The sequence below is a fragment of the Erpetoichthys calabaricus genome, chromosome 4 (genome assembly GCF_900747795.2).
Source record: "Erpetoichthys calabaricus chromosome 4, fErpCal1.3, whole genome shotgun sequence".
Lineage (NCBI taxonomy): Eukaryota > Metazoa > Chordata > Cladistia > Polypteriformes > Polypteridae > Erpetoichthys > Erpetoichthys calabaricus.
In genome coordinates, this window is record NC_041397.2 from 125,319,714 (window position 1) to 125,332,629 (window position 12,916).

The 12,916-nt window shown below is 37.0% G+C and overlaps 1 protein-coding gene across 1 annotated transcript in view; it reads left to right on the plus strand.

Annotated features, from left to right (window-relative positions):
* Positions 1-10,043, plus strand: part of mao (monoamine oxidase) — a 167,504-nt gene extending 157,461 nt beyond the window's left edge. Inside the window, exons 14-15 of the mRNA XM_028799762.2 lie at positions 5,061-5,123; positions 7,646-10,043. Coding sequence (XP_028655595.1) covers positions 5,061-5,123; positions 7,646-7,804 — 222 coding nt within the window. The 3' untranslated portion in view covers positions 7,805-10,043. The remainder of the gene's footprint in view (positions 1-5,060; positions 5,124-7,645) is intronic.
* Positions 10,044-12,916: the final 2,873 nt, after the last annotated feature.

Genomic DNA, 12,916 nt, shown 5'->3' on the forward strand with positions numbered 1-12,916 from the left:
AGCTGAACTGAAACCAGCGGTATGTGAGAAAAAAGGTACATAGACTCTTGCAAATATAAAAATAATGTTCTTTATTACGAAAAGGTTGTTGCTCAAGTGCAAAACCATAAAAATTGAATGTCATGAACAAAATCAAAACCTGTGTCCATGTCAACTCTGCTGAGAACTCCAAGAATCTAATAAATAATCTAATAAAGCAAAAAATATGAAATCTGCAGTTTGAAAAAAGTACAAAAAAATAAAGGGTTTCTTCCTTACTCTCAATATGAGAAAACCTTCTTTCACGGGTATAAGCAAAAAAAAAAATAATTTTTACAAAGTTCCTTGCAAACTTTGCAAGCACAAACTCCCCGGCTCTGTCTCTCTCTTTCTTCACTGACAACTTCCATTTGGATTCTCTCCATGCACCTTCTCGTTAACTGCATTGCCACCAACTAATGCTGCAATGCAGACAACCTCTAGGGTCCACTCCACTCCTTTTATGTGGCAGTAGGTTCCTTAGCAGCCAATCGTGGGTGACGCTCCAGGGTATCGCACTATCCCAATTTTTGAAGTGCCACTAGCTGCGTTTACATGTTGTTGGCCTACCAAAAAAACCTTTTAACTATTTACATGAGAACATACTGGCTATAAATAGTTATACCTTTATCGGCTGTTTTTACTTTGGCGTAGCACCAAGGCACTACACCACACCTTTTAAATTGTGTTTTGCAGTGACCACCAACAAAAACCAAAGCAGGAATGTTTTAATCATGTAAAATTGTATGTACATATTCAAGAGTAAGGAGCTCCAGTGATCTAATAATATTAGCTCTTTGGTAGAAAAAGCTACAAATATTGTATAAAGAAATGTAGTTAATTACATAGTAATTTTGACACATATGATTAACCATTAGCACTATAACCAAGGCCTCTTGTCTTTAGAAATTTCCTGGGAAAAGTTGAGTAACAAAGCTTGTTCAGGAATATAAATACAACAAGAAAGATTTCCAATTTCTAGGGAATATAATTAGGCTTGTTTTCTTTATATTTTTATATTTCAGTTTCCGTTTGTTCCTGAGTAATAGTCTTAACTGGATTCAGGCTCAACAGTGCTTACAAATCTTTAGAGCTATAATGCTGTAACAGTAAATTAATACACCATACATTTACATACATATCACACATCAGGTTAAATAAACAGTAATGACAGAAAAGAGAAATGAATCACTGTGATTAAGTTAAACAAATAATGACAATAGAAAGTCCCATTGACATAATAACAATACAGATATGACCTTTTTACAGAGGAGAGTAAAAAACTCTATGTACCCAGTAGAAAAGACATATTGGCATCTCTTCTAGTCACTCTTTAATCTTACCGTTATTAAAAGAAGAGGGTTAGATATTCCTGCAACAGCTTGGTCATTTGCTTACCACACATCCTAGGGCATCATTGCATGCTTCCACACTGTTTAGCTTTGTCTCTGTCTCTCACACTTGTGCTGGTGCCATGGCCAGTGCCCTTTAGGAGCACTCAGCACACACAGAGGACGTAAAACCTTTCCACCAACATGAATTTTTATTTTGTCTTGAGGTTTCCTGTGAGATTTAACACTGGACTCTGCCAACCTGGTGGTGTTTTAGCACCTAGCAGTGTCTTGCCAGCTGAGAATCTTCTCACAAATGAAGAACCCAGGAGAAACAATGTACCCATTAACCAAAACCATAAAATGCAAAAAGGCAAAGAAAAGGCTCTAAAAATGTACTTAGCACAAAACAGTGAAGCAAATTAGCTACAGGGAGAAAGGATAAAGTTACAAAGTTGATGTCTAGCTGTCTTTACAACACAGATGTATTCTAGTGCCATCATATTAATGCAAACAGATTCTAAACACAGGCAAAGGTAGGGGAAAACAGTAATCAACACAGGAAAGTAAAACCTAGCTAAATAAATGTGAAACCTTTAGTATTTTATAGGTTGCCTATATATAAGTCTGTCAACTTCTTGCTTATGAATGCATTACTTTCAGTTTTGCTTCCACTGTTATGCCTGCCAATGAGCTTTTAGTGTCTATTAATTCTGCCACCTATGCCGTTCAAATTGCCAATGTTGAAATTTTTTCTGGGTTTGCATAAAATTATGATATTTAATTTCATTATTACCCAAATTTTGCATTATAGCAAATCATACCAAAGTACTAGTAGTGTTGCAGCCAATTATGTCATCGGTACACAACACTTGCCAGAACACAAACAGAACAAAAAAGTGAACCAAGAAAAGGTTAGTCCAAATATAAAAAAATGCAAAAAATGGTAAACCCCTAGATCCTGACACCCTAATTTTATATGTCCACCATTAAATGTTATTGAAGGAGCAGTTCCCAGAATTGTTCAGTTTTTAATTCAGTTTTATATCCTCTAGGATTGCAACAACCTATGACAAAGGACCTCAGAGGGAGACTGCTGGTATCTGCTCATCCTGCCTTTTAATTGCTATATAATAAGAATTCACTTTCATATCTCACAGAGGACTCCTGCCTTCTTTCATGTCCCATTATCCCCACAGTAGTTATTAGAAGGTGTATTCTGTATGATACATATGGTAAACAATTGTCCTACCTTTTCATTTTCAAATTGGTCTTCTTCTCCAGAATCCTTTATCTCATCTTATTTTGTAATAACGAAACATTGACTCTGCATCGCTAAGCACTTTCATTTTAAAAATGACCCTCTGTAAGTTATTTTGCTTAGTCAATTTCATGAAGCTGTTTGACATTTAACAGTAGATTCCTTAATGCACTAGTTTTCATTTTGTAGCTTTACTGTGTTTGTGACTTTCACTTGAGAACATCTAAAATTTACTGATGCTTTTCATTTTAAATCCTGTTTTACTGATCTTTCATAGAATCAGCATCCTCACTTGAACAGCGTGTTTTTAAGGATTCATTTTTAGCAGTCTGGCTTCTGATGAAATTCTCTTTGTCCTTGGCTACAGGCAATCAGTTCTGCTCTAAAGCTAAAATGAGAAATGTTATAGTTCAAAGCAACGCGTGACATTTAAGTAAATACTCTATGTAGTTGTCTAGATTACAAAGAAATATTTCAATACAGTCTAACCAATTCTCATCCTGTTCTTGTTAACTCTGAACACCTAAAAAGCTTGCTGGAGTCCAATTCTCACTTGAAAGAGCTTGACATAATATCAAGTATGCTAACACAACATTCATTCTGCAAAAATACAAGGACCCAGTGGCATATAGCAGTATCCCCAGAACCTCATATTCATGTGCACCTTTCACAAGATATTATGGAGTACACATTTATATGCTTTTTCCAAGTCCATAAAGCATATATACACATTTGACAAGCTCATGGTACCCCTCATATCTCTCTGCAAAGCCAAAGAGCTGGTCCACATGTTCCATATGCAGGGAAGATTGCATTTTGCTTCTACTGAACCTGAGATTCAGTCTTCAGAGGCTCATTTCCCATGCGTAGGAAGCCTGAGGAGTCTGTTCACTTGATAATTGGGACAAACCCTCTTCTACCAAATTTTAAAGATAAGGACTATCACCCTTGTCTACCAGACCAGTATCACCAATTTTCATACAACAGCAAATTATTTTTTATCTAAGACTTTCCCTTAACATTCAGTGTTTTTAGCATTAGTACTCAACTTCCACCAGCACCTGTAGCCTTGCCACTATAGAGCTGTTTAACCCATTCATTAACCTCACCACATACAATTAAACCCAAGCAAAGCTTCTGGCATATATTCCTCAAAGCAGGGTATACAAACCATATTTAAGAGTTCGTCATACTACTTCTATCTCTTAACACTATCGTCTATTAACATTTCCCCACCACTACTGTCAAAAGCCTAGGCAATGTTTAGCCAGCAATTATTGAGTCATCAAATAGAGAATCCTTTGAGGCAGTATAAAACTCATTCTCCATGGACAGGCTGAATTTTGTTTATGCCACTGCTACAGCTGCTATATTTTAGGCCTGCCAGTACCTCTGAGTCAAATCTAGAAACTGCTCCTGCTAAAATTTCACAAAGGGACTCTTTCTTCAACTTGACAGTATCCCTTACTTCTTGATGCCTATTCGGCCTTCTGGACAAAGCAGCGGTCTCCATTAGTTAGATCCTGAAAAGGGTGGATTCAGATTCTGCATCCCTGACTTCTTCCAAAATACAGGAGAAGCTCCTCCAAAGATAGAAGTTGAGCTTATCCTGATCAGAGGCACAGAATAATTGTTTCCAGGACAGCCTCACTATGTGTTTGGGTCCTCCAGGTCTTTTTAGCAGATGTGCCTTCCAACTGAGCCATCTCACCACCATGCAGTGATTGGTTGATGGCTCAGCTCCTCTCTGTACCTGAATGTTCAGAACATACAGCCTCTGGTCAGACTATACAACTGCAAAGTCAATCGTTGATCTTTGGCCCAAGGTATTCTAGTACCAGGTATATCTATTAACAACCTTGTGTTTAAACATTGTGGTCATTACGAACAATGTATGTCTAATGCAGTAATCAATTAACATTTCACCATTCGGATTCAGAACAGACAGGCTGTTCCTCCCAGTCATGCTCCTACTCAGGTATCTCTGTCAATCCACACATGAGCACTGAAGTCTCCCAGTAGAACTACTTAATCAGTACTGAGTATCCTTTTAAGAATCGAATCTAATGAGTCTTAAAAGGTCAAACATTGACTAGTTTTTTTCGTTTTTACACACAAACAACAATCAAAATTTACTATAGTCCTTACATATCTCAAAAGATTGCAATAAATGACAGTGGTTAAATGTGACTATACTTGAAAAATATAATGAGCCTTGCATATAAATAGCTACATTTTTTACATCACTTTAAAAAATAAACAGTATACATAATATCAAATTTTTCATTGGATCCTTTGGTTGTGTGTACCAAATACTTTTACTTTGGTTTTCAGCAACACAATATATATTTAGAGACAAATATTTTTTGTGTTTATGAATTTAACATATTATTGTTGGTCCTGCTCATACAGTATGTTTCATACATTTAAAATCTTATGTTTCTATTTAGATTCTTTATACAATGGGCAAGATCTCTGAGTCAGAAATCTGGAAACCTGAACCTGAATCACTGGTAAGTTAGAGTTAAATTTATACCTGATGACTCAAAGATAATCTTCTTATTTTTGGGAGTTTTGTTTTTAATAATGTGTTCATAATGTTATTTCTTCTTAACGTCTATGAAGTCATCCATATTCCAAACCTTAATCCAGTTTTAGAGTTGCTAGGAGCCGTTACCATTTTAGCATTATCCCAAATGATAACAACATTCCCAAAACTGTTTAATCCATTTCTGAGGTGCTGAAGGCTAGAGTCTATCCTGGCAGCAAGGTAGGACAAGAAAGGAAACAGACCTTCACAGAGCCCTAGGCCTTTCTGGAATCCACTCACACACACCCAGGCCCACCTGTAATTGCCTAAACCTTTCTGGGGATATCAAAGAAAAACTCATGCAGACATTGCAGAATGTACAAAATCCACACTAACAATGACCAGGGGCCTTATGTATAAACAGTGCGTATGCACAAAAATGTTGCGTACACACATTTCCACATTCACTTCGAGATGTATAAACACTAAACTTTACCTAAAGCCATGCACGTTTTCATGGCAGCCTTATACCGTGTGTGCACAAGTTTCTCCTCGGTTTTGCAAATGGGCAACACCTAGTGTCAAAGCAGTGCTATTGTTTCTGTGTGGTGTCCCTTTCATTTTTAGATTTGCATCAGTGACACTGGATTTATAAAATACATAAAAATTAATTGCATATTTTTTACAAATTTAATTCACTTGATTGTAATCATTCTGTAACAATGTAGTGATGCATGGAATGGCCAAGCTATTCCAACTAGCATAGCTGCTTTAGCGTTGTTAGAAGACATCGCATATGGAAGAATTAGAAGGGAGCAGATATTTGTAGATGATGATGACGATGATGACTGGCTTCTAAGTCGATTTTGATTTCCAAGAGCTATCATCTTGGAGCTGGATGCTGAACTAGTGCTGACTTTACAAATGCAGACTTTGAGGAATTGTGCTCTATCTGCCCCTTTGCTAGTTCTGTCCACTGTTGGGTTTTTAGCCACAGGAGCTTTTCAACGTGAACTTGCTGACTGAATGGGTATTTCACAGTCATCACTGAGTTGTGCCATGCCAGCTGTATGGGCTGGTATTATCTGCTTGTCATCCAGGTATTTAATATTTCCTTACACTGTGGTTGAACTGGGAAACATCAAAGCACAATTCGCAGCAACGTCCGGTTTTCCAAATGTAATCGGAGCAGTCAGCTGCACACACATTGCTATTGCAATGCTACTGGACAAGAAACATCAACCAGGGATGAATCGCCAAAAGAATTACCAGGCATTACATCATCTATAACAGGAGAGCCTATAAAAACGGCAGCTCTGCATAATCAGACATGTTTTTCCCAACTAGCGCGGCAAAAGGCAAGTAGTCCTTTTAAGTATAGCGAGTAACCTCAAAGAGCCATGTAAAGAACAGAGACTCGATCTATCCAACGACTGTAGCTCAATTTCAGTTCCCACTTCAATTACTATTAGTGCGGAGTTATGTCTATGCTGGTTTACTCTTGTGTACTCAAATTTAATCATAATCACAAAGCTGTCCTTTTTAGTGTGACCACTAGGGGGTGCACAACTCCCCAAACACTTGACACAACAGACACAAGCACAAGTCCAGCACAAACACAAGTATTTATTTATTCCTGGGAAAATCTTCCCAATAGTTTCCCCGTGCAGATCCACAATAAAAAAGTACAATAAGCACTACAGTCAAAGCACTCAGCATTTTGTCTTCCTTTTCTTCCAGTCACTGCCTCCATTCCCCTTCATGCATGCTTTGTCCTCCTCCTCCTTTCATCCTCTTCCTCCTGACTCAGGCTGTTATTCAGAATATTGGGAGTACTTCCGGTGCCACATAATTGTGACCTGAGAGCAGTTCCAGGTAAAGCGGAAGACTTATAAAAGAGGGCTCAGCAATTCCTGCAGCACCCTCTGGCGGCACCCCCAGAACCCAACAGGGCTAAGCCAACAAAAACCAATTCCAGTAAGGACCTATGGGAATCCAAGGCACCGTAGCAACCCAAGAGGGCTGTCAAGTAGCAGTTTGGGGGAGATAGCATTCTTCAAAAGCCATCTCCCCCTGTCCGTCCTTTAAGGAGGTATGCCGGCCGTCCCTCCCAGTAGATTAATTAGTGACTCTAAATTTTCACAGTGTGAGTCAGCATATTGATGTGTGCAAGTGCTATGGACTTGAAGTCGTCCAGGTTTAGTTCTAGACTTGCCACCGAAACTGCCTGGATAGTCTTTCTTTTCTTAAACTCTGTAATAGAAAGATTGAATTCAGTAAATAAATGAATTAATTTATGGTGATTAATTATTATATTTAATTTATTAAATTTTTTATTGTAGCAATATATGCCTTGCTTTCGAATTTGTACTAAAATAAAATACTCCTTGTTGTTTTATTGAGCTGCAAAAGTGAACAGTGGCCTCTTTAATTAAATGTGTTAGACACTTGTACAGATTGCTTTCAGATCTCCTTTTGTTTTATGAACAATTTATTTTTTTACAGGATGTTCCAGCTCGGCCTATTACTACAACATTTTGGGAGAGGAACTTGCCATCTGTTTCAGGCTTCTTTAAACTAATTGGCTGGTCTACATTCTTGACCTCAGCTACAGTTGTGGGCGTTATGGCTTACAAAAAAGGTCTTCTCGTAAAAAAGTGCTAAGAAAAATCAACCAGGCAAGATATAATGGTGATAGTTTGCAGGCAGCTGTTAATTGCTTTGCCTTTGCTAAACTGTTATCTTTACAGTACAGTATGTGATTAATCTCTGTTTAGGGCTGTAATCAATACAGAGTAACATAATCAGATTACATGTACCTTTACTAGACAAATTACACTTTATTAAATTCTGCACATTGCTTAATTTTATATGAATTAATTGTTTTTAACATAATTTTATGCTTTTCTATTAATTGTAGTTCTTAACTTTTCATACTTGTCAAGCAGATTAAGTCTGTTCAGTCTTACAATGTTTGTTCTCTGAATGAATTTTATTTTCATAGAAATTACAACTCCACAAATTATGTAACTTGTTAGTGGCTGCCAACAGTGAATACTGGTGCTGGAGCTTTGAAGAGGTGCTACAGTATACTTTAACTAAAATAATTTGTTGATATAACTTTTTTCTTGTCTATGTTCACTGGAGTGGTAAACTTTTAGAATGGTTCATGATCATTCAGACTAGAAGTGTTAAAATCAGATCCTGAAGGGTACCAGTAGTTGCAGGTTTCCATTTCAGCCAGTTTCTCAATTATTAACCAATTACTGCTGCTAAGTGAGCAGACTTATTTTGCCTTAATTTTAATTGACTTGCTTTTTTAGATTTAAAATCCTAATTGTTCTTTTTTTCTTTAACCAGTGGCCAAACAAATACGAGATGCAAAACAAGCCAACAGATGACCAGCTACCTTTGTCTAATTTGAAAAATTTCACTCATCCTATATTTCTTGATAAAATATTTGAAAAGAAAATTGTGACAGTCTGAGAAATATTGGTCTGTGCTGGTCCACAAAACCGTGCTCCCAGAAAAAGAAAAACAACAGTTTTAAAAATGTCTGATTTAGCAGAATGATAACATTAAGAATGCACTGAATTAAGTAATGGGTATCCTAAAGGGCAGGAGTTTTCTTCTAATTAAGAAGTTGGTTGGAGTGAAAATAGTGACTCTCCAGGAACTACAGCATTTTAGAAATACTACAGTCAGCTACCTGTATTTAAGGAAAAAGAACAAGAGCTACAAATCTTGAAAAAGCAAGTCAATTAAAATAAAAGCAAAACAAATAGTCTTTTGCAGTAATAATTGTCTACAAAATAAGAAAAATGGCCTAAATGAAAATCTGTAGTCACTGCAGCCCTCCAAAGACTCAGTTTGACACTCCTGATTTTAGAATTCAATTTCAGAACCTTAGGTTTTGCCCCCGATGATTCTGTTAGCATTCCTTTCCCCAAACCAAAATAGTGCTTTTCTCTCTTTTATTTATAGCTAAGCTTACCATCTGGCTGAGATATAGTCAGATATGCATATGTGTGCATTACAGCTGCTCATTTTTGTGATTTTTTACTTAATATAAGAAGTAACATGATAAAGTGTCTTCATAAGATTGTGAAGGTGTTTAAAGCAAAGTTGTTCTATTTATAATGGTTTGATTGCAGCCTTTTAGCATTTACCAACTGAACATATAGAGGGTGGCTTCTCCAACTCTTCTTTTCAAAAAGCACTGTATTTTAGTGGAGGAGGCACTATGCATATACAGAAGTATTCAACAGGATAAAATGCTCTGAGCAAAGAATAATCTATAGGCGTGGGAACAAAAGCTCACTGCATTCACAGTTTAATCAGTATAAACAATGACATTTACTGATGTATAGTCATTATCAAGAAAGTGGTAAACCATAAGTACCCTGCACAAACTGAGTTACTACAATGAGGCCATCATCTCCCTTGTGTATAATGATTACGCAGATCTCCTGGAGCTCTGATCCTGACATTCATCTGTAAGCAGCCTGTACAGTATAGAAACTTGTTACACATGAAACTTAACATTACTACCTCATGTTGAAAAGAATTCATATGTAGTCTCAGTAAAGTTTAAAATAGTTTTGCTTTCTCCTACATTTTTAAAACAAAATAACTGACATCAATATTTAGTAAAATGTTTTTAGAAATACAATAACATTTTTTGAGATTCTTTCCTTCTTGATGCCATGCAGTGGGTTGCACTTTGGTTTTTAAGGCTTGATTGACTTTATAAAAGGAACTGGTAAATATGCCTAATACTCTGCCATCCCCATTACGCTTCATTCTCATTGCTGTCATGGAACTACACATTCTGCATTTTTTTCAATCTTCATGTGAGTACACGCCAAATGATATTAATTGTTGATTTACTATAATGCATATACAGCAGATAGCTTGTAAATGAAACATAAACTTTTTAATTTATGAAATTTCTTTGGGTTCATCAAGGTCTACACATTCATCAGTTATGTCTTCACGGTGCATTACATAAACTTGCAATAGAAAAGGTGATAAATTGGTATCATTTGTCTTACAAACAGATGTTCTCTCATAAAAGAATGAACTGGATTCAAAAACACTACTTAAACACTCTTTAGGCTATTAAGTCAGAGTCATACTAATTTGTTTTTTACAAATGTTATGAAACATTAAATTGCTTTATGGTAAATCTATTTTCTAAAGACAAATAGGAAGATAATGTAAAATATATAGATCCATCCTTCTTCTCATCCTAGACTAATCAGAGGGAAGGCAAGAACCAAGTCTGAAAAGAGAGGAAAAATGCTGTAGTGCATTTTCCCTAACAAGTGTCAAATTAATTTACAGTCACCAGTCTGCAACCTGCACGTCCTTGGAGATGTTAGAGAGTAAAAACCGAGTACCCTGAGAAACAGCTTCTAGAGATGGAGAGAATGTGCAGATGCCACACAGACATTGACTAGACCAGAGTCTCCGGGAGCTGTGCTATAGCAGTGAATCCCACTGTGCCATCCTGGTAAAAAAAATTTAAAAATTATAAGTCGCAGATAATGCGCACTTTGATGCTGAGCTCTACTGCACCCGATGCTAATTTTTATCGGCCCAGCTGCCACAACTATTCTGTATTCTTATGATGGTAAAAGCAGTCTTAATAAATGAATGGATGTTATATATCAATAGTATTATATGTGTTATATATCAACATACTTATTTGTAATATATTGAATGGCCTTCAATAACAATTTAGCCCAACTTCAATCAACAATCTTTTGTATTCATGATAGCAGTCACTATCTATCTGTCGCCAACAGAAGTTATGCACATTTTTTTTTGTACTTAACTGGAGCTTTAAAAAGAGTTTTTTCAATGATACATTTAAGAAGTGCAATGAGCGGTTTGAGTGCTTGAGGCAGAAAATATTAAAAGCTCATCATTTTAGTCCCTCTGGTGTCCCTTAAGACAAATGAAGAACAGTGGTGCCATGTGATCAAACTGCTGCCACTTGTGTTGGTAAAATGCAGAAGTGAAAGTGTTCTGAAGTGTTCACACTCAACCCAAAATGCCACTTATAGCATTGCAGATTACCTTTGATGGGACTAGACCACATCAGATGTGAAAACGCTTTGACACATTTACATCACAGCTAATGCAATGAATGCATCTGATGTAAAAACTAATTTTTATTGGGGTCCTGTATAATTAATTTTATATCTAGATTTTTATAGCATGATTGTGAACTTGAAAGATTTCCAAAGCAAAATACAGAATACGCAGGGCATACATACGTAGGTATTGGTATGTGTGTGGAAACATTTATTGCAGCCTCTAGTTAAGTCTGGGCTGACAAGTGTCCTGGATAAAAACCAAGATCCAGGCCTTTAATGACCTCTTGGGCACAGCCATCTGCAGTCTGTCTGGCTGGGGAGAGAGTGTCAACCTTGTCGAGAGGTTTACTTACCTTGGCAGTGACATTCATGTCTCTGGTGACTCTTCCTATGAAGTCAGTAGACGTTTTGGGAGAGCATTGGGGGGGGGGGGGGGGGGGGGATCATGAGGTCAATGGAAAGGGGTGTGTGGTGCTCCTGATATCTTTGTAAAAGGATGAAGGTCCAAGTCTTTAGAGTCCTGGTGCTTCCTGTCTTGCTATATGGTTGCAAGACATGGACAATATCCAGTGACCTGAGACGAAGACTGGACTCCTTTGTTACTGTGCATCTTTGGAGAATCCTTGGGTACCATTGGTTTAACTTTGTGTCAAACGAGCAGTTGCTCTTGAAGTCCTGAATGAAGCACATTACCTGCATTATGAGGGAGTGTCAGTTATGGCACTACGGCCATGTGGCCCAGTTCCCCAATGGTGATCCGATTCACAGGATCCTCATTGTTGAGGACCCAAGTGGCTGAACTAAGCCAAGGGGAGGCCTACATAACACCTGGCCACAGCAGATAGAAGGTCATTCCCTAGGGCTGAGGTTACTGGAACACGTGTCTGCCTTTTGCCCAAAAGGATGCATGCTCTTTTCCTGATCAAGATAGTCTCAGATTTGTTTCATGTATAAATTTCTATGATCCAAGCATATTTTAGCAAGCTGAACACAACAGAAGTTTTTAGCAGTCTGCTGGATTGCACTTGTATGATGAACGTTGAACAGTCAAGACCAGAGAATATTCTGTAAGACGCTTTTGATAAATAAAAAGCAGAATATACATTGATTGCATATCTTCACTTTTTACATTTTGAATGTTTTTTAAGTTTCTGTAAACAAACTTAAACTTATAGCGTGAGTTAGTATCTCATTACGTTTCCACAAATCTGACATGCTTAACCCTGCCACTTCCCTGTGTAACCAGTTTTTGAATGAGACTTTAATTTTGAATCCCGTTTTTTCCTCTTCAAACATATTTTTTCAAGAAAAAACTGTTGTGCAGATTTTAGCAACGCAAATTATTATCAAAGCCAGTCATTAATGTAGGGAGCTAAACACGTAAACTATCTGTTGTAAGCAAAATTTAAATGTGGGTACTTTTGAAATATCCCTTTGTAAAAATATGAAAAATAAATATGTGAAAATGTGAGGTATGGTGTTAAGAAAGTTTGTTTGAGTAGTATTCACTTATTAGTAGCAGATTGGACATGAAAACTCAATGTAAAAATAAATAATCAAGTCAATCTAGAGGATCAATGTGTTCTATGTCACTGTTCCAAAGAAATCTTGTGAATTTTGTCCGTATTTGAACTTGTGCCTTACACTTCCTGTGGTGTTTTCATTTCTCAAG